A 20,452-nucleotide genomic window follows, 5' to 3' on the forward strand; every position below is an offset into this window, starting at 1 on the left:
TGCCCACACAGAGCTGCAGAGACTGGGGGGTGGGGGGAGAAATGCAGGGCACTCACCCTTTGTTCGGCCTCAGCAAATTCCAACTGTATGTGGGGACTCAGGGCCCATGGGTAGTGGCCATGAGAGGCTGCAGCCTCCACAGCTACTGTTGTAGCTTTGGCTGGGAGCACTGGAATCCCCCAGCTGAGCTTTTTCAATCTGCTCGGAGCTGGGTAAGCGTATGGGGCACTACGGAAGGTTAATGAGCAGGAAAATGGTGACAGCTTCGAGGAGCATTTGCTTAGAATTTTATAGGTTGAAAATCATATTCCCCTCCCTACAGCAATTATTAGGAGAGGGACAGAGTTTTTCTTCTTTAAAGTATTAACATTTTGCAGAGCAGGAACATGAAGCTCAGAGAGGCTAAATGACTGGCTACAGGCCACAAAGCAAGTTGGTGTGTTAGTACTAGAAACCAGGTCTGCTGACTTCACACCTCTTGCCTTACTCTGCCTTTTTTTTTTTTTTTAATATATCACTTACTTTGCTCATATTTCTATTTTATTATTTTTTGGCCACACGGCATATGAGATCTTATTTCCCCGACCAGGGATCAAACCTGCGCCCTCTTGCAGTGGAAGTGCAGTGTCTTAACCACTGGACCATCAGGGAAGTCCCTTACTCTAGTTTCTTCAAGACAGCCTCAAGTCCTTTTGGTGACCATTTTCCCCTCTTTCCTTTGAACATGAATCCCATATGGCCTGCTCTTGAGGGACTTTGGCAAGTGTCTTTCCCTCTCTGTGCATCCCGGATAGCTGTGGGGAGGAAGAAGAAAGGAAGAGTAATCAGCAAAGCTCTCAACTTCCTCCTCCACCCCCTCATCCAAATGACCCACCCAGTTCCACGTGACCCAGCAGCACTGTGCTCCCAGTGAGCCTGCAGAGCGGCAGCTGTCCCTGGTGCTGAAACGTCCTTGTCTCAGGAAGCGAGGCAGAGGGCAAGGAGCTACCCAAGAGTCTCCCTCGGCTACGCCCATCCACCCCGCTCCTCCCTTTCCCATTCTTCTATAGATCTCTCTCTTATCTCCCTCCCTCTTCCATCCACCTCTTCATTCCCTCCTTCCCCATCTCCTGTTCTTCCTTAAATCATAGACTTCCAGAGTGGGAAGATGACTCCAAGGTCACTAAATCCAGCCTCTCACATCAGCCATTTACTAGCTGTGTGATGTTGATCAAGTTATATAACCTCTCTGAGCTCCAGTGTCCACATTTAGAAAACAGAAATGGTGATTCCTACTTGAGGGACTGCGGGAATTTGTTGGAATAATGGCTCAGGCGTGCCCGTCCCCATGCCTGGCACTCACTAAGTAGGACCACCATGATTATTTCCGGGTCATTGGTATTTTCCTCAGAATTCATTCCGAAGTTCATGCATTTGATGGCAAAATGTAGTCTCTTTGGAAGGAGTTTCCTAAGTGGTGCATCATTCTTAGTGTTTAGACCAGTTTTCATTTACTTGGAGTAGACTTTTATTGATATTTGCCTTGAAAGATTCCTTGAGCAGATCACTTTTCCTTACTGAGCCTCAGTTTCCCCCTCTACAGCATATGGGAGATAAGCCCTCCTATTCCTGCCTGAGGAGTTAGTGAGAGTGTCTGTGACCAGAGGAAGGGGCCTTATTCCTGGGAAGGGGTCCTATTCCTGCTTATGTGTGTGTCTCTGTGTCTGCACATGTGTCTGTTGCTAGGGGGACTGGGGTCAGTTCTGTGTGTGTTCATCTCTGGGCTGGGAGTTTCTGGAACAGGAGAGAACTGCATCTTTCAGTCCTAACAGCACCTAGCATGGAGCCTTGCCCTGTGCAGGGGCTCAAACAGTGCTTGTGAAGTTGTGTGCATCTGTGTGTTCCACACATGTGCATGCATGTTGGTTCTTCAGTGTGGGCCCTGCTCCCTTGCCCACCTCTCACTGTCTCACCTCACTGGGAGGGACAGGGGTCAGCTAAGCCCTGCCATGACCCTGTGTTCATCTTTTCTCTCTCCAGATGTGATCCTCAAGGTGGTGGACAATAAAAAGAAAGAGGGGCTGTTGTCCTAGCAAATCCCCATCCAGTACTTGCGTGTCTTCCACCCCTACCACTCTGAGCTGGTGAAAGTGAGTCAGAGCCCTGGGCTCTGAGCCCATCTGGGCCTGGGACAAGTAGGGGGACAGCGGGTGGGAACCAGCTTGATGCCCTAGCTATTCCTTCAGAGCAACCCTGGGCATCCCATGCCCACCCAGCAGTGTGACAACTCTTGGCCCATGTGGGGCTCAGGAAAAATAGCTCCTGGCAGATAGACAGGAATGATTTCCATAAGAATTTAGAATTCTTCAAGTTCATCTCCATAAAACAGCCCAATAAACACGGAACATCTACCACATTAAATGAATACACCAATTAAAGCTGTATTCTCATTGCATACATGTTTAAAGAGTGGAAATGTACCTAAAAATCAAAGAAATACAGTGTTTACAGAGCACCTACTAAGTTCCAGGTTCTGGGCTAGACACCACACACACCAACTCTAATCCTCAATGTGAATCACATTTTGCATACATAGAACTGGGACCCAGAGAGCAGAATCCTCTCATCCTGGGTTACAAAGCGAGTGAATAGCAGAGTCAAGTGTGAGCCTAGGTCACATTGTCTCCCAAGCCAGTTCTTTCTGTGCTGTCACACTGCATTGACAGGAAGAAGGCCCAGGAGAGTTGGGGTGTGTGGGAAATGAAGTGTTCCCTGGAATGCACCCCTCTAGTGGGCAATAGGGCATGAGCCTGGAGTGGGGAGCCTTAGGCCCCTTAGTCCATGGCCTAATTCTCCCAGACCAGCCCCCCTGCCCAACCCCTCTCCCCAGTGCTGATTGATAGAAGGGAGAATTCACTCTTTCATTGCTCAAGTACTTTATTAAGCACCTACTGTGTGCCAGGCACTGGCAAGAGATGGGCAGAAGCATCACTTTTCCCTCTCTCCATGTGCATTCCAGACCGCTATGGTTGTTTAGAGTAAAGAACAATGTGACGTTAGCCTGGGTTCCTAAGCCAGGTCTGCTGCTTGCTAACTGTATATCCAAAAACCCCAGGCCTCAATTCCTCATCAGCAAAATTGAGATAATATCCCTCCTAGCATGGCCATTTGGAGGGTCAAGTGCAATGACGGGCATAAAGCACCTAGCAAGGGACCTGCCACATAGTAAGTGCTCAGTTCAGATTACTTCCCCTCCTCCCTCCCTCCCCCAGGCCCTGGCACTGACTTTCTTTCCAAGCAACTCTTCAACCATGGCCCCAGGGGTCTTTACCTTCCCTAGACTCTAAGGAGAACCCCAAGCCGAGGGCCTCAGGATGAGGAAGCAAAGACCCAGAGAGATTAGTGACTCACCTGGGAGACTCAGCACTTCAGCTGTAATTCTGGGAGCATCACCCAGACTTCTTGGCTCTCTGTCCACTTACAACCCAGACCTTGTTATCACATCTTTACAAAGAGAGAAGGCAGGCAGTGGTCCTTGTGAGGGCGATGAAATATTCAAATAGAAAAGGGAAGATTTATTATATTGATCTCCTTGGAAGGGCTCGCAGGGACCATGAGCTTTAATTATCATCTCGGAGCCCCAGTGGAGCAATGCCAAGTGATTGTCTGTAGAGGGCTGGATTTATGGCCAGGGTCTGCCCCTTAGTCACTCTCCTCCTTGTGTGTCTTCTTCCCCCACCCTGTCCCCAGCCCACTGAGTCTGGGAAAGCCGATGAAGCCACCGCCAAGACCCAACTTTATGCAACAGTCGTTCGGAAGGGCAACTTCATCTCCCACTACATGGGCCACAACCACACAGCTCTGGAGGTGCTGGGACCGGGACCCCCAGGGGTGCGATGGGGTGGGAAGGGGCCAAGCTTTGAGCAGGCCCCAGGCTCTGCCCTTGGCCACCTCTGGCTGGTCTGATGGTGTGGGACAGGGGTGTCTGGGGAAGAAATCAAGAAAGAAAAAAGCAACTGGGTTCTTCAAAAATAGCCAAAGTAGTTGGTATAGAACCTGCCCTGGGATGGCAGGGATGATGGGGATGAAGTTGATGATGACGTTGCCTAATCTTTTCCAGCACTTTCCAGGCATATGACCCGGCCCTAACCTTGCCTTCCCTTGCTGTGCTCCTCACACACCCTGCAGGGAGTGCCGTAGGGAGGACAGGAGGCTCCTATAGCCTATGTCTCCCTGACTCTCATGTGGGGAAGTAAAGTGCCCCTACCTTGGCCCACATTCTCTGGTGTTTTCTCTCTTATTCACTCCCTTCTGGAGTAGTGACTCCTGACCTAGGATCTACATCCCCTAAATGAACATTTTAGGGGCCTCCCCACTCTTCCTTGAGTCCTGTTTCTGTTTGGCTGGTCTTCCCATTAGGTCTTCATTCATTCATTCAATGACTATTTTTGGAGCCTCTTCCATTAACCAGGCCGGGGCTGGGCCCAGCTTAAGCCTAGCTTCCATACATGCTCTCCACCCCCCATTACCTTCTATCCCTAGGTCTTTCAGTAACCCCAGGAGGACTGGCATGCTCCAGGAAGATGTGGTCCTGGGACCTAGCCCCTCTCCCTTTCCCTCAGCCTTCACACTGCCCAGGATGACAGATTCAAATCCAGTCATGGCCTGAGTATGATCAGGGCGGGAGCCAAGGGGGCTTAAGCTCTGGGCTTCCCCTGCCCCAGCAGGGCTGATCTGATCTGCCCCATATCACTGTAAGTCCGGAAGGGCACTAGCCCCATTTCACGGCTGGGGACACTGAGACCCAAGGAGAGTCTGGTATGGGAGCCCAGAGCTCCTGACCCACATCTCTGCTTCCCCTCAGCCATCCTTGGTGTCAGCATTTGTCAGACCTGCAGGCACCCTCTGCTCCCATCTCCCCCTGCCTTTTGATCATGGTCTTTCCTGAGGACAGCCAGCAGCCTTCCCCCTCTCTCTCTCTCTCTCCTCTCTCTCTCTCTCTCTCTCTCTCTCTCTCTCTCTCACACACACACACACACACGGAACAAGGAAGAGTGACAACAGCTTGGCCTTGCTGTCCCCAAGCCATGCCCCACAGAGAGGGGACCACACCTCTGAGACCCAGGCTGAACCTTGGCCTGCAGGGCGCCTCCCGGTGGATCTGCCTCAACCCCACCCCAGCCCTCTGACTTGTCCCACAGAGTCTGGGCCCCTTTGCCCTCCAGCACCTTGCCCACTCCCCTGCCCCAGCACAGATGTCCTCCTTGTCTGCTCCTGATGGCAGACCAGGGAGCACAGTGGAAGAAGAAATTGCTTGGGCAGCTGTCTCATTCACACCTGACCATTCATCACAGAACAGTTGTAAATTAGCACCCCCCCCACACACCTCTCAGACCCCGCCTCTCAGCCCTTACACCTGTTGGAGTCCCTGTGAGCAATAGAGAGTCTAACAGGTTCCAGTGAAATCCCTCAGGCCCAGACCTCATCCCCATCCGAAGTCTGAAATGCCGCCATCAGAGATTCAGTCCTTTGAATTTGGTAAAGGGATTCAGTCTCCAGAGGCCCCAGTGAGACCTGAAAAGTCCTCATCACTATTTCAAGCCCTTATCAGCCCACACCTGTGTGGAGTGAGCTGACAACCAGCTGAGACGGGTCCTGGCAGAAGGGCTTAGGAGAGGGTGCTGGGGGAGTAGGGGGAGGAGAAAAAGGAAAAGATCCAGGACAAGCCCCTACTCCCAGCCTCTCTCCTCCCATTGAAGGCAGAACTAGAAGGACCAGGGAAGGTATGGTCCAACCTGGCAGGGGCCGCTTCCCATCCTGAGGTGTCCCTGAGACGTGGCCCCTTAGCCAAGTCCGGAGTCCCTTCCTCTTCCTGCTTTTCTTCCCATCAGCACCGTGTAATCAGTATCACCACCCATCCTCCAAGGCCAGCTCAACCCCAGCGCCTCCTTGAGGCCACTGCCTGTCTCCTGTTCCTCCCCCTCCCAGGACTCTTGTTCTCTCTCTCTCTCTCACACTCATAAACACAGTCAACCTCTCTCGCGCCTGTTCTCCCCTTTTCTCCTTCATTAATGTCACTCATTTATCCCACAAGCACATATTGAGCTTCTACTCTCTGTCAGATACTTTTGCTAAAAGCTGGGAATACAGCAGTGAATAAGATAGATATGGTCCCTGCCCCTGCAAAGCCAGGGTTCTAGTCGAATGGACAGAAAATAAACAAGAAAGAAATTAGAATAACACAAGTGATGCTGATGCTATGACGAGGCAATCTAGGGGCTGAGAGGGCGGGGGGGGGGGGGGCTTCTCTAGGAAGAGCAGTCACGGAAGGCCTCTCCGAGGTGGTGATATTTAAGCTCTAGAAGAGGAGAAGGAGCCAGCCACTGAGTTGGTGGGGGTGGAGGTGGGGAGTCTAGGCAGAGGCATCAGCGCAAGCAAAGGCCCTGAAGCAGAAACAAGTGGCGCATGTTGGAGGGGTGAGACAAAAGAGGTTGGGGGGCTGCTGGATATGTGGGCTGAGCGGCAGATAGGCCAACCCGTACAGGCCTTGGCTATCATGGTTAGAATGATGGACTCCATTCTAAGGGCAGTGGGGTTGGGGCAGGGGGATAAGATGATCCAAGTCATCTTTAAGAAGGCAGCTTTTGTCACCGGGTATCAAATTGCCTGGGAAAGGGAATGCGTTGGGCGCAGGAGTAGAAGCAGAGGCCGACGAGGGGTCAGAGGAGTAAAAGGAGCCACAGCTGGGGGGTGGGGTTTGGGGTGAGGGCTGAAGGGGGAGTGGGAGCCCATTAGTGGACAGAGGTGAGGACCAGGAGCTGCTGGGATGGCAGCGGAGGTATGTGGGGACAGAATCAGCGTCTTCTCCCGCTGCCTTCCCAATGTCTGGCCCAGGGCCTGAAGGAGGGCAGCCTTGAACCTCTGTTCAAGAACCGAGTGAGGCAGGAGCAGGCGGGAGCATGTGCAGAGATGTGGATGCAGGGATGGTCTCATTGTTGGGGAGAAAGATGGTGGGCTGGCCATGTCCCCGAGAGGGCCCAAGGCCACCCAGGGCTCACCCGCCTCCTCTCTTCCCCAGGTCTTTTTCCAGGGGGTCAACGAGCCCCTGGTCAACAGCCCCGGCCCCACGGTAGTCATCGCCCGGGCGGTTCCCAACTACAGGGAGCTTCCGTGAGTGGGGCCCAGGCAGGGGTGGGCAGGGAGGGAGGGGGGGTGATAGAGGAGGGGGGAGGCTGCCCTCCCCACAAGGCCCGACAAACCTCCCCACTGGGGCTGAGGTCCCAGGAAGCTGCCACGGCCCTGGAGAGGGGCAGCTCAGACCCTTCACAAGAGCAGGCTTGGAGTGGGGGAGCCAGCACGTAGAGGAGAAGGGTCCTCAGCCCCTCCAAACGTGCCCCCCCATCTATACCCACCACATCCACAGTTCCCCTCCCACTCTAGTTCAGGGCCAGGCACCATCAAGTGGCTGGCTGTCCCCAGAGGAGGCAGCCTAAGGGTCCTCTCAATTTCATGACCTTTAGCCCTGCCTAGGAGTCCGCTTCCTCACCCTCCTGGGGGTCTCCCTGGCCCCAGCCCTGGTTCATCCCCCTCCTCCCCAGGCCTCTTTTGGGTTTCACAGTCCACAGGAGGGGACTCAGTCAAGGCCACAGTGAGTCATGGGGAAGGGAACCTGGGAGCTACAGCCCGTCTCCTGACCAAGGCTTTCTCAAGGCTTGGACCAGCGATCAGAAGGACCAGGGTCCACCACCTGTCGGGGTGTCCAGACCTGAACTACGTGGGCGACTTCATCTTTTCCTCTCTCACATCAATCCAGAGCACACGTGGGAGTCCTTGGTTGCCTGGCTGGGCAGAGCCAACGGTGCTGGAGACCCATAGCACTCCTGTGCTGACCCCTGTCTCTTTGCCTGCCCAGAGTCAATCAGGTAAACCGGGACCCGGCATCCCTGGGGCTTCCCATCACCCCACTCTCCTTCCCTATCCCATCCGTGATGAACTTTGATGTTCCTCGGGTCAGCCAGGATGGGTGCCCTCAGGTATGGCTCTTTCCCTCATTTGCCCTCTCTCTGGCTTATACCTCTAGTAACTCACCGACTTGTGCATTCGTTCACTCACTCACTCAGTCAGCTGTTCACTTAACGATTAAGTAAGAGTTTACTGAATCCCAACCCAAGGCCATGCCTGTCTGTGCTGTGGAGAAGCTGCCCTCAGGGAGCCCTTGGTTTGATGAAGACAGGAGTCACACATGTGAAAAGGTTAAATATCAACACAAGATAATGTATAATTAATAACAAACCAGGAGGGACTGTCAGAGCTATAAAAATCAGAGGAGAGGAGACAAATATTGTATGATTCCACTTACATTCAGTACCTAGAACAGGCAAATTCATAGAGACAGAAAGTAGAACTGTGGTTGCCAGAGACTGGGGGAGGAGGAGAGAATGGGGAGTTATTATTATTTAATGGGTACAGAGCTTCTGTCTGGGATGATGAAAAGTTCTGGAAATAGATGGTGGTGATGGTTATACAATATTGTGAATGTACTTAATGCCACTGAACTATACACTTAAAAATGGTTAAAATGATAAATTTTATGTTATGCCTATTTACCACAATAGAAAAAAATTTATCTTAGCCAGAGGTGAGAGGGATGTGAAGCCTGAACAGGTGTCCAGACATAGGACTCCTGAGTTTTTAATAGGGGAATGTTAGTACAGGGCGATTGAGAACAAGAGCACAGGTGTGGAGATGGGGGTGCACGGACATGATACACATCAGGGTTGGAGAGGAGGGTGGTGGGTTTGAGTACGTCGGGGAGGGGTGTGCAGATTGTGGCTGGGTCCAGGGCCATGGCCCTATCAATCTCTTCCCATAGTCTACACTTCAGTGGGACCTTGCCCCACACGACGGTCCCAACATTCCTAGGGGCCTTGAAGAAGACAGGAGAGCTTGGGAAGTCCTTCCTGTTGTCTGCCAACCAGAGTTCATGTCTGGCGTGGCAAATACAGCATGAGGTACCCCTTCGGAGCCCCAGCCTTCATTTAAAGGCAAAGACATTTGAAGAAGGCTTAGACACGAACAAGAGTGATGGTGATGAGGAGGGGTGGGACAAAGGGGGACTCGGGGGACAGAGGCTTCAAACCCAAACCAATCCTCAGCCTGATTTCCCCAGAGTCATCTCACACGTGGTCCTGCATTTGCCCAGAAAATTATGAACCAATCAGCAGGCAGTCCCGAGGGGCAGGAAGCGCTGGCTGCTTTAATGAGTGAGCCCCCTCCCTACCCCGGGGCCTCTCTGGCTGCCTTTGCTGCCTAACTATTTTGGGTGAGGGAGATGTCCCCAGTGCCTCCTGCATGTGTGGGACTCGAGGCCAGGGGTCCAGGGATGGCAAGATGCTTGCTGAAAGTCACCCGGCACCATGGCAGTTGGGCCAGGTTGAGAACTCACTGGCAGCCGGCAGAGGTGCCCAGGTGCCAGCAGTGAGAGGACAGGGGCAGGCTTCTGTGGCACAGGTGGGGAGATGGGGGGAGTGGGCAGAGCCCTACTTGGAAGGGACACCAGTCAGCAGCTCACACAGACCCCTGCCCTGTCCCCTCTCCAAGCATCAGTCCCCTCATCTCAGCTGAGCGGGTGGCGGTTGGACTAGGTTATTTCTAGGACCTGTCTCTCTGACATCTTGGGATGCTGTGATGTCCCACCAGTTGCCCACCATGAAAAAACACTCTGGGCAGGGATTTGAGGGCCTAGCAGACCTGGGTTTGACCCGTCTTCTGTGACTTACTGGCTGTGTGACCTTTGGCAAGCTTCTTAATTTCTCCAATTCCTGATTCCTACCTTATTAGGCTATTAGGAGAACTTACGGGGATAACCTGTGCAAAACGTCCAAGTCCAGGGTGGAAGGTAAACGGATTCAGACACTTTCAGAGCTGCCCCTCCCCTAGTGCCAATGCCCCTTCTGAGGCCAGCCTCACCATTGCTCTTGTTACATTTGGCTACAAGTAATATAAACCCCAACTCACAGGGACTTAAACTCTAAGGATATTTACTGTGGCACATTGGGAGGGGTCCCCATGAAGATGCCGCCAGAACTGGTTGATGCCTGGGCTCAGCAGCATCCGCAAGGACTCAGGATCCTTCCAACACCCCTGTATTGCCATCTTCAGCTGGCTAAGAGCTCAGGGGGCAAAATGTTCCTGGCACCCCCCCGCAGACATGACCAAGACCAGAGGAAGAGAGAGCCTCCCCTTCCCACAAGTGGTTTTTTTTTAATAAATGTATTTATTTATTTATTTTTGGCTGCGTTGGGTCTTTGTTGCTGCGTGCGGGCTTTCTCTAGTTGCGGCGAGCGGGGGCTACTCTTCGTTGCGGTGCGCGGGCTTCTCATTACGGTGGCTTCTTGTTGCAGAGCATGAGCTCTAGGCGCGCAGGCTTCAGTAGTTGTGGCATGCGGGCTCAGCAGTTGTGGTGCACGGGCTTAGTTGCTCCGCGGCATGTGGGATCTTCCCGGACCAGGGCTCAAACCCGTGTCCCCTGCATTGGCAGGAGCATTCTTAACCCCTGCGCCACCAGGGAAGTCCCACAGATGGTTTTTATGAGGAGGTGGAAACCTCCCCTCCAGCTGCCCTTCAGCAGACTCCCTCCTCTCATCTTTTTTGCCAGAATTTGATCACATGCACTTGTTGACCTGGGCCAGCCTGTGGGACCCAACATAGGGTGGGACTTGGGAGTCACTCCTGCCCTGCACCCTGTACTCTTGAGGGGTGCCATTGCCCAACAAGTGGCTCCTGTTGGCCTGGCCTCCTGCAGAGCTGATAGAGCTCCTGGCTGATGAAACACAAGCAGTGGTGAAAAAAGCTGTCTGTGTCCACTCTCATCTCCTTGCTCAGCCCCCATAGCAGTCTGTACCCAAGCTCTCATGGGCTCCTGTCCATCCCATAGACCTTGCTGGCATCTTCTCTTGCCCGGACCATTGCAGCAGCCTCCACTAGGAGACTCCCATCCCATCCATCCTGTGACAAGTGGCCAGGGTGACCCCCTGCCCTGGATTAGGTCCTACCCCGGACTCCTTGTCCCTACCATGGACAGGACAAAGCCCTCACTGTCAGCCAGATACACAAGGACTTGTCCCCTCCAGCCTCCTGGCTCACTGCCCCAGTTCACCCAGGTGTTCCCTAGCTCCACTGGATGACTGGCTCTTCACACCCATGCTGTCCTCCGTCACCTCCCAGTCTTTGCCTCTGCTGTGCTCTGAGCCTGGAACGCCCTTCCACCTTCTTACCTACTGCACGATCCCTAAGGTCCTCCCCTCCCCAGGTTGGAAGTCATAGCTTGCCCCTCAGACATTCAGCTTCCACATCCCACAACTTGCTTAGGCCTCTGCACGGATCATAGGGATGTGTGTGTGTGTGTGTGTGTGTGTGTGTGTGTGTGTGTGTGTGTGTGTGTCCTATCCTCTTGCAAGACGATGAGCTCCAGAGAGGAGCAGGGTCTGGCTGTAGCTCTCCCATATGCCCTGCTGAACTCCAGAGGCCACTAGAATGGAGAAGCTGCCAATCAGCATTTGCTGAGTTCAATTGAATTGAACTTGCACCTTCATAGCAAAACATCCACTGTCTCCTTCCACCCTCAAAACAGCCTTTCAAAGCACGGAGCATAAGATGTTTTCTCACCGGACAATGACAAAACCAGGTCCCAGAGAGGGGAAAGGACTTGCTGAAGGTCACACAGCAAGGTTGAGGCAAACCTGGGCCCAGAGCCTAGGTGTCCTAGCCACCCAGCATCAGCTGCCCCAGCAGCTACTCCTCCCACCACTACATCTGGCCAGAACAGGCAGCAGCAGGTGTGGGTGTGGGTGGGCCCTGGGGAAATGGGAGGAGGGACCACAGGCCCATGTAATGAAGGCTCTGTCCCCAGAGAAGGCAGGTCTGCCTCAGTGTCTGGGGGTTAATGGCTTTGCTGAAGATCTCAGCTGAAGGTTAATCACATTCCTTATTGCACAGCCTGCCAGGGTCTTTCCCATAAGCATCTGTGGGGAATGGCTTCCCTGCTCGCGGGGCTCCCCGCCCCACACATGCCACCAGCACCTTTGCCAGATCCCTGGCGTCAGACTCTGAAGGTGGTTTAACCTTGATTCCCTGCCCCACCCCATACACACATGAGAGAGGCTGACCTTCCCTCCCCAATTCTAGGTCTCAAGGGCCCTTTCCTCAGGGACTTATCTGGGAAACCATTCAGGAAAGGAGCTGTCCTTCCTGGGCAGGCAGACACTGTTTCTTGCTTTGTAGACTCCATTTAGACACATTAATAGGCCCTAGAGAGGACAGCCAGCGTCCATTAAACACCCCTCTTCCTGGGTGGGAACAAGGGATGGGGCGGAGGGGGCTGTCACAGGTCCTCCTTGAGTGCCCTAGTGTCTGGCAGATGGTCCAGGCTGTGCGGATGCCCCTTGGGGATTCAGGAGAATGGGGTGGCTCTGGGAAGAGCTTGGTTTGGGGATAAATCCTGAAAGGCCATTCCCAGGCACCACAGAACCCAGAGAAGCTTCTCTGGCCTGGCCTGGTGGCCAAGTGGCTGTCCTTGAGCTGCCACCAGAGCCTGCTCTCAAGAACACTCCGTCACCCAAGTCACTATCCCTGTACTCAGGGCCCCCTAGCCCCAGAGTGACTGCAGCTCATCTCCCCAGGGGCAGGGGCAGACACAGCTGGGCCACAGGCTGGGCCTGGGAGAACAGGAGCAGACACATTAGTGTGACAGGCATCAGGGCCCTGCCACGGCAGGGGGAGTGGGCCCACACTGATATTTCGCCATCCTGCATCAATAACTCCTGGAGCTGGCGGTGCATTTGTGCTGACCTTTTCGAGTGATGACTGATTCCCGCAGGGGAGCGGGAGGTGGGAGCGGCTGCCACAGTTGCTGACAGCCCCTGGCTGGGGGCAGAGGCAAGGCAGCCACTTGGAGAGTCTGTGTCAATGACCCCCCAGCCCCTCCCTGTGTTGGGACCATGCAGGGCTGCCTGCTGGGTGTCACAGGCTGATGCCCCCAAGTCCCATTCCTCACTCACTACCTTCTGGCCTTTGCAGATGCCAGACCTCCTTCCCCTGGAGTCCTTCCTCATTCTAGGTGTCCACACATGCCAGGCTTGATGCCGCCTCCACATTTTTGCTTAGGCTGTTTTCCCACCCAGAATAACATCCTCCCTCCCTTCAGTCTGCCAGATCTTCCCTCAGAGGCTTCCTCTGGTCCTGTTTCCTCCAAGATGTCTTTTCTGACCACCCATGGGAGTGTCTCAGGTGGTCCCTTGTTTAGGGGCTATAGTTATGTTGTCTTATTTTGTTGTTTAAATATTACCCACATGTGTGCTCCAGCTGCTGGCTTAGCATGCCATCAAGTCCCCCAGATCCCCTATTGAAGACCTGCCGTGGCTCCTGCGAGGAAGAGAAGGGCTGGTGACAAGGGCAGAGGTCTCGTCTAATTTGGCATCTATGACACCACCAGCCATGGGTGGGAACACTGGTGCAACTCTTTAGGAAAACAGTTTACCCAGGATGAATCAAGTACCTTAAAATATGCATGTCCTTTAACTCAGCAATTCTATTTTGGGTATTTGTACTAAGGAAATAATTTGAGATACAGAGCTATGTATCAAAGAATATTCAATGCAGTGTTATTGAACAAATGGGAAGGGAGAAACCAGGACACTTGGACGTGACAGAATATCCTGCAGCTACTAAAGCTGGGTAATTAGTGTTACTTAGGACTCTGGATATGCTTAGGTTTTAATGGTAAATGAAAAAGGCAGGATGTTAGGTTGACAGTTATATATAAAATAGGCATAGGGAAAAAACTAGAAAGAAACACACAATCTTATGAACAGTTGTCTTTAGTGTAAGAATTTAGGTGGGTTTTTTTCTTTCATCTTTCTACTTTTCTTCTTTTTCCAAAGTTTCTTCATTAAGTGTGTATTTATTGCTTTTATAATCGGGACAAACATCTGGGACATATATAGACACGCACACAACCAAATATCTGGACATCCTTTGATTTGGGAGAAGCTGTGGCCTCACCACCTTCTCCCACCTTCTCCTGTCAGCTGTCCAAGCCGGTGGGACCCCCAGAACTGCCCCTGTGGAATCAGTCCTTCCTCTTCCAAGGCCGAGCTGGAGCCACCAGCTTCCCAGAGGACACAGCCCTGGTGCTGGAGTACTACTCCTTGTCTTCAAGTAAGTGACCCCCGTCGCCATGTCAGGGCCGCCACATACCAGGACATGTGTATGAAAGGGTGTTCAGACCATCCTGCCTCTGCATCCTGTGGGGTTGGGTGAGGGGTCCCGAGGCAGCCTCCCCATGTGTGCAGACAGGTTGGGGAGCCCCTGGCTGGCTTCCTTGTCCCAATGACAACACTGGGATATGGGCCAGGACACATGGGCCCTATTCCCATACTAGACCCTCATACTATTACACCACCACCCCATCCACAGTGCCTATCAGGGAGGGGAGGAGCCATCAGAGCTCACAGGGGGAGCTTTGTGGGGAGACAGGATTCAGAGACCGGCTGATCCACAGTCTTAGTTCCACACTGTAAGAGTGAAGCCCCCAAAGGACAGAGACAAGGGATAGCTATATAAACACCCAGAGACACGGAATATGTTTAGAGTTGGTCTTGAACTCAGGAAGCCCTGAAGGGCAGAGGAGGAAGAGGAGATTTTTGCAGGGAGAGGCCAGGAGGCAGGAAAGAGGTGGGCGGTGAGGGATGGGAGAATTAGATGTCAGGTACCAAAGGATGGGCCCCATTGGGACCTCAGACACTGGGATCCAAGAAGCTTGGGCTGGGGGCTTTGATGGGAACCCCAGCCCGTCCTACCTCCACAGTGAAAGACAGTGAACCATGGACCCTCAACAAGCCCCCGGGTATCTCCGTGTTGCCGCTAAAGAGCCGTTTGCACCGCATATGCTGACAGGGAAGGGCCTGAATGGGCTGCGTGTGGAGAAGCTCCCCATCACCGGGAGTACCCACCACCGTCCCCTAGACAGGGTCCACGGCAGATCCACCTGGTCCCACCCCTCCCCAACCTGCTCCACCTTGCCCCCGCCAACAGAGGCAAATCTGGCTTCTCCAGCAGCTTCCACCAGAGCCTGCACCAGGGAATCTGACTGCTGTCAGGTGTGAGGAGTACCCCCAACACCAAAATTCAGTCTTACCCCCGGGCTTGTGATGAAATTGCCACGAGACAACTTGGGAGAAGCACAGGGAGGCCCTAGGGGATAGCAGCAAGAGTTCAGACTTTTAACCACCCAGACCTGGGTTCAAATCTTGACTTGCCCTAGTCCTCACTGTAGATCCTGGGGCAAGTTACTTAACCTCTCTGAACCTTAGAATGCCCATCTCTAAAATAGGAACAACATGCCGTAGATTATTTCTCTGCATAGTGAGAGAGTCTAGAGCCAGACGGTCTGGTTCTACTACTTACCAGCTTACATGACCATGGAAAAATTACTCGGTCTCAGTGACTTAGTTTCCCTGTGTGTAAAATGGGTTCATAGTAATTGTACTTCTCTCATATGGTTGCTATGAGGTTTTTTTGGAGGAAATACCTGTAAAGCACTTAGAACAGAATACGTTCTCAATAAGAATCAATGTGTTATTATGATCGTTGTCTATTTCTATGCCACCTTTTTCCCTAAAATACTCTGGCCATCCTGACATAATAGACCTCAACAAATTGGAGCTTCCCCACTCTGCCAGGAGGCAAGTCTGAAGGAGCCAGTCAGGTCTCCTGTGGAGTTGGGGAGGGTAGTACGGAAGCAGTGAGGGTGAGCAGAGGTGGGAGACCAGCTACCGCCTCCCTCCCACTCTCTGGGCACAGCGTCCAACAGGTACTTCCCTGGGGAATCTGAAACAATGGACAAAGCAGAGGCAGAAGCTGCCTGCCCTGGCCGGTGTGGCCGACTATTCCCTTCTCCTCCTCCAGGACACCAAGCTGAAAACCATAAATGGTGAGGTCCCCACGGTGGATCTCTCCTTCCGGCTGCTTTCCTCTGAGGTAAGACTGTAGGTCAGGGGAAGCTCAGGGCGGGGGCAGCCACGCGTCAGCTGTTGTAGCCTCTCCGTGGGTTCCAACCTCCTTTTCAGTCGCTGGCCTTATTCAGGGGCTGGGGCCAGGGGCTTTTAGAAGGATGGGGCTGCTGTTTTGGATGGAAATTTCTGAGGGTGATTCAAGGCTTGAAAAAACTGAGATTAGGAAGAGAGAGTTGAGAACAGAGGGCCACTCAGACCGGGGAGTCAGCCTCTAACTCAGCCCAAGCCAAGCCTGGCTTACTGGGATCAAGATTCTACAAGCGTGAACTGGATATTAGCTTCTGTTGCTGTGTAACAAACTACCACAGACTTAGTGGCTTAAAACAACACCCACTTATGAGCTCACACTTCTGTAGGTAGGCAATCCAATACAGCAAGGCTGAAATCAAGATACTGGCAGGGTTCTGTTCCTATCTGGAGGCTCTGGGGAAGAGTGTGCTTCCAGGCTCCCTTAGGTTGTCATCAGAATCCAGTTCCCTGCAGTTGTAGGGCTGAGGTCCGTTTCCTTGCTGGCTGTCAGCCGGGGGCCTCTCTCAGGTCCTGAAGGCCGCCCACATTCCTTCTCACAATGCCTCGTCCATCTTTAAGCCAGCAAGCATATCAACTCCCCCTCACACTGCAAAGCTCTCTGACTTTCTCCTCTGTCAGCAGCCAGAGAAAACACTCTGCTTTTAAAGGGGCTCATGTGATTAGGTCAGGCTCACTCTGATAATGGCCCCATCTTAAGGTCAACTGTGTCATGTAACATAATCACAGGAGTGAAAGCTCATCATATTCACAGGTTTCAGGGATTAGGGTGTGGAATCTTGTAGGCTCATTTTTGGAATCCTGCCCACCACAGCTGGGTTGCCCCAAGTTGAAAGTCCCCAGGGACTGAGCCCTGCCTGATGGATGGGATCACTTCCTCTATCAGCTATACCTGGGTTCTGAAGTCCAGCTTGGACTCGGGTCATTTGGCTCCAGTGCACCTGACAGGCTGGAATTTTCCCACTTTTCTCTCTGTGGTGTTGAGAGAGGCATGAAGCTGGGATGTGGGCAGTTGAGGACCATGACCCCCTGGAAATGCTTGCAGGGGCTGATGTCTGGATCAGTCCACTCCTGCTAGCTTCCCATGCCAGGAAAAATAGCCACCAGCTCTGGGGTAATACTTGGCCCTGTGACCTTACCTGTGAAGAACGCAGGGAGTTCCTTGTTGGAGGGTCTGAGAGGTCTACCTGGGAAGGTACCCACCCAAAGCTTTCTCCCCACAAGGCCTCTCGTGAGTGCTTGAAACCTCCCATTAACACTCCCCACTGTAGAATGTTCCACATTGCCCTGTAGAGACTCCTCTAATTCTTGGTGAGAGAGAGTTTGTTAGATACAACCTGACATCCACACCACCACCATCACCACCAAACCAGGTACAGGATGGAGAAGTTACTGAGAGGGGAGGGGACACAGAGGCAACAAAAGACCCCAGGAAAGGGGAAGCAGGGATCCCAGATGTCCCAGACTGGAGCTCAAGCCTCCATGGCTCTTCTCAGGGTCTAGAGTCTGTCAGTGGCCACTGCCAGCCCCTTCCTCACCTCCCCCTGCCTCCTACCCCTTTGCTGGGGCACGGGTGTCCTGAGAACCGAAAGAAGCGTCAAGTGCCACTGGTCAGGGCACTGGGGGTCCCAGGCAGGCAACAGGCAGGTGGGCAGGACACTTCCCCAGTTGCCCAGGGGCTGGGCACAAAGGTCTCAGTGATGAATTATTCACTGGAGCCGGGCTAAGTGCAGAATTAATCCCTTTCCTTCCAGCTGGTGGCTTCACTAAATTATCCCTCCAAGTCATGCGGGAAAATGCTGCCGAATTCATTTAGCTGCTGAGTGTTTTGATCTGGGCCTTGTGATTTTAGCTTCCCCTTCCCCCAGCCCCCTCCCCCTGGAGGCGGGTAAAAAAACCTTTCAGTAGTGGATTTCTGAGAAGAAAGGAAAAGAAAGGGGCTCAAGATTGGGTGTGTACCAGGAAAATAGTACTGGAGGAAATTCAAATTCTGCAGCCAAGAATTCACACACACAGCTCTACACATACAGAGTCTCACACAATCACATTTGAATACCCACACAGAGACAATCACATTTGAATACCCACACAGAGACAATCACAAATGCAAAGACATGCAACACAAATAGACACATCCCTCTGCAAGAGTGCACACATTTAGTGCATATATACATGCTCCCACACTCGAGCAAACTGACACACAGACGTTTTCACACCCGCATTGGCACACACAGAAGAGAAGTCTTTTTGTGGTTAAACTGTTTCTTGGTGAAACGATCTGAGAATTGGCCAATAACTGACTCACTTTGATTCTAGAAGCTTGAAGTCCAATTTGGGCGCCTTAATATGAAAAGCTAAGATGGACTTGGCATAATCTTACAGCCATGGTACCCGGTCATTCATTCTTTTATCCCACATATATTTGATGAGGACTAGAATTTTGGCTGCCCTTCTGGACTGCAATGAGGAGAGGGAGGGGCCGGCAGCCGTGGAGCCCGTCTGCTTGCATTTACCCTCCTCAGGCGTGGACATGGCTCTCTGCTCGTGTCTCATCCCTTTTGTCATCCTTCTCCCTATGTGGAGGTGGGAGGGTGTTGATGAACAGATCAGATGGCACTGCATCTACAGTGTCCCCAGCTCCATTCCTCACCATCGCCTTCTCTGTAACACCACCACCGTTCTCCGCACAACGGCAAATCTTGCTGAGCACCTGGCTGTGGAGCAGATACTGTCCTGGGTTTAGGAATCTTACATTGAAAAAGATGAGAAAAAGGCCCTGTCTTCATAAAACTTGTATTCTTAGAGAGCAGGGAGTGTGGACCAGATAAGAGCAAATCAATTCATGAGCAGATATCAGCTCATGATATGAGGCCTGATGAAACTCAAACGAGGTTACACGATAGGGAATGTGCTCAGACAGGCTCTTTGGATTTGATGTGCTCTCTGTGTAAGGTTACCAGCCAAGCCGCTGTTACAGAGAAGACCCGGTTCCTTCCATCTTGTTGTTTCACCTAAGGTGTTGGCCACCAATTCATGGTGAGAGGCACCCAACTTTCATCTCTGCATTCCAGCCCGTGGGAAGGAAGCGCCAGACCTAGGACCAGAACTATCGATTCTTCCACTGTTTAAATCAAACACTGCTCAAAGCCCCAAGAGCCACTACCTGAAGCCTGGAGATCTTAGAGCCCTGTGGATACTCCATCTGCAGCGGGGTTTGTGATAATGGGCCTCTCCGGACCCCTTGTCCACCTGGCTAACAGCTCCATCTTAGGGGCAACTCTTGCTCATAGACAGCTGTACTACAGAGAAGAAATGCTTCAGAACAAATGAATATGCCTGTCCTATTTGGGTACCTCCCACTTGAGGACACAGCCTCTTTCCTGAGAGCCTTCATGTCCTGGAGGTTTGGGCACAGGCCATCCTGGTTAACTGACATTTTGGTGAACACAGTTTCCCCACACCCACTGCTTCCATATCACCCATTCTCAGAGTTCCAGGAACAAGAACACTGTGGAATTTCCAAATAGGCAGAGACCACAGAGGTGTCTCTCCACAGCCCACCCTGGACAGAAATCTCCTTGATGCCATCCACCACGGGTGGTCATCCCAGCCTCTCCTCTTGCTCTGCCATGTCAGGGGGCAGTTCACTACCTCTAGAAGCAGCCCATCCCATGGTTCAGTGCCTACAGCTGATAGAAATGCTTACCCCACATTGAGCCCACCCTACCTCCCGGGGCTCTCCCTCTGCCCCAAGCTCCTGACTCTGCCCTCTGGGGCTGCAGTGCAACCCCTGCAAGCCTCCTTCCAGCACGCTGGCAGGCAGACTAGCAGTCACAGTCAATGGCAAGAAGGAGTGGTTTCCTGGTTTGGGATATTGTGCTTGAAGCTGGTTCTGCTGGTGCTGGGTTAAGCTTCTTCCTTCTGATGGAACTTCTCTATGGACACCTGCTGCTCAGAGTGTTCTGCCTTAAGCTAGGGTTGTGTGTGTAGATGAGTACATACATGTATAACTACATATAGCTACAAAAAGCTAGAAAAACACAGACATCTGTGTATACACAGAAAACTTCCCTTTATTCCGTGTTCAGTGGGAGTTCACCTTGGAGGTCCATTAGCCTCTGAAAACCCACGAGCCTATGACTACTCCATATATACATACACGAATAAACCCCTAGTCTCCTCCATTCACCCTCTGATCTTGGCCTCTTCTCTTTGAAGAGTGTGGTCTGGTCCCCCAGGAGTCTATGATTCTCCGGGCTAAGCAGTCTGCCTCTTCTAATGAACTAGTTTCAAGATCCCACAGCATCCTGGGTGGCCTCCAGCTTGCAGACAACCTCTTTGAAGTGAGACAACTGACCAGGTTTCCTAGGCTG

General features: G+C 52.5%; 1 protein-coding gene across 1 annotated transcript in view; it reads left to right on the plus strand.

Annotated features, from left to right (window-relative positions):
• CCDC33 (coiled-coil domain containing 33) overlaps positions 1-20,452 on the plus strand; it is a 116,113-nt gene that overhangs the window by 41,034 nt on the left and 54,627 nt on the right. The window contains 8 exon segments of the mRNA XM_068541939.1: positions 2,020-2,129; positions 3,730-3,846; positions 7,058-7,149; positions 7,892-8,012; positions 14,067-14,196; positions 14,846-14,920; positions 14,923-14,973; positions 15,941-16,017. Coding sequence (XP_068398040.1) covers positions 2,020-2,129; positions 3,730-3,846; positions 7,058-7,149; positions 7,892-8,012; positions 14,067-14,196; positions 14,846-14,920; positions 14,923-14,973; positions 15,941-16,017 — 773 coding nt within the window.

Source organism: Eschrichtius robustus, chromosome 1, assembly GCF_028021215.1.
Source record: "Eschrichtius robustus isolate mEscRob2 chromosome 1, mEscRob2.pri, whole genome shotgun sequence".
NCBI lineage: Eukaryota > Metazoa > Chordata > Mammalia > Artiodactyla > Eschrichtiidae > Eschrichtius > Eschrichtius robustus.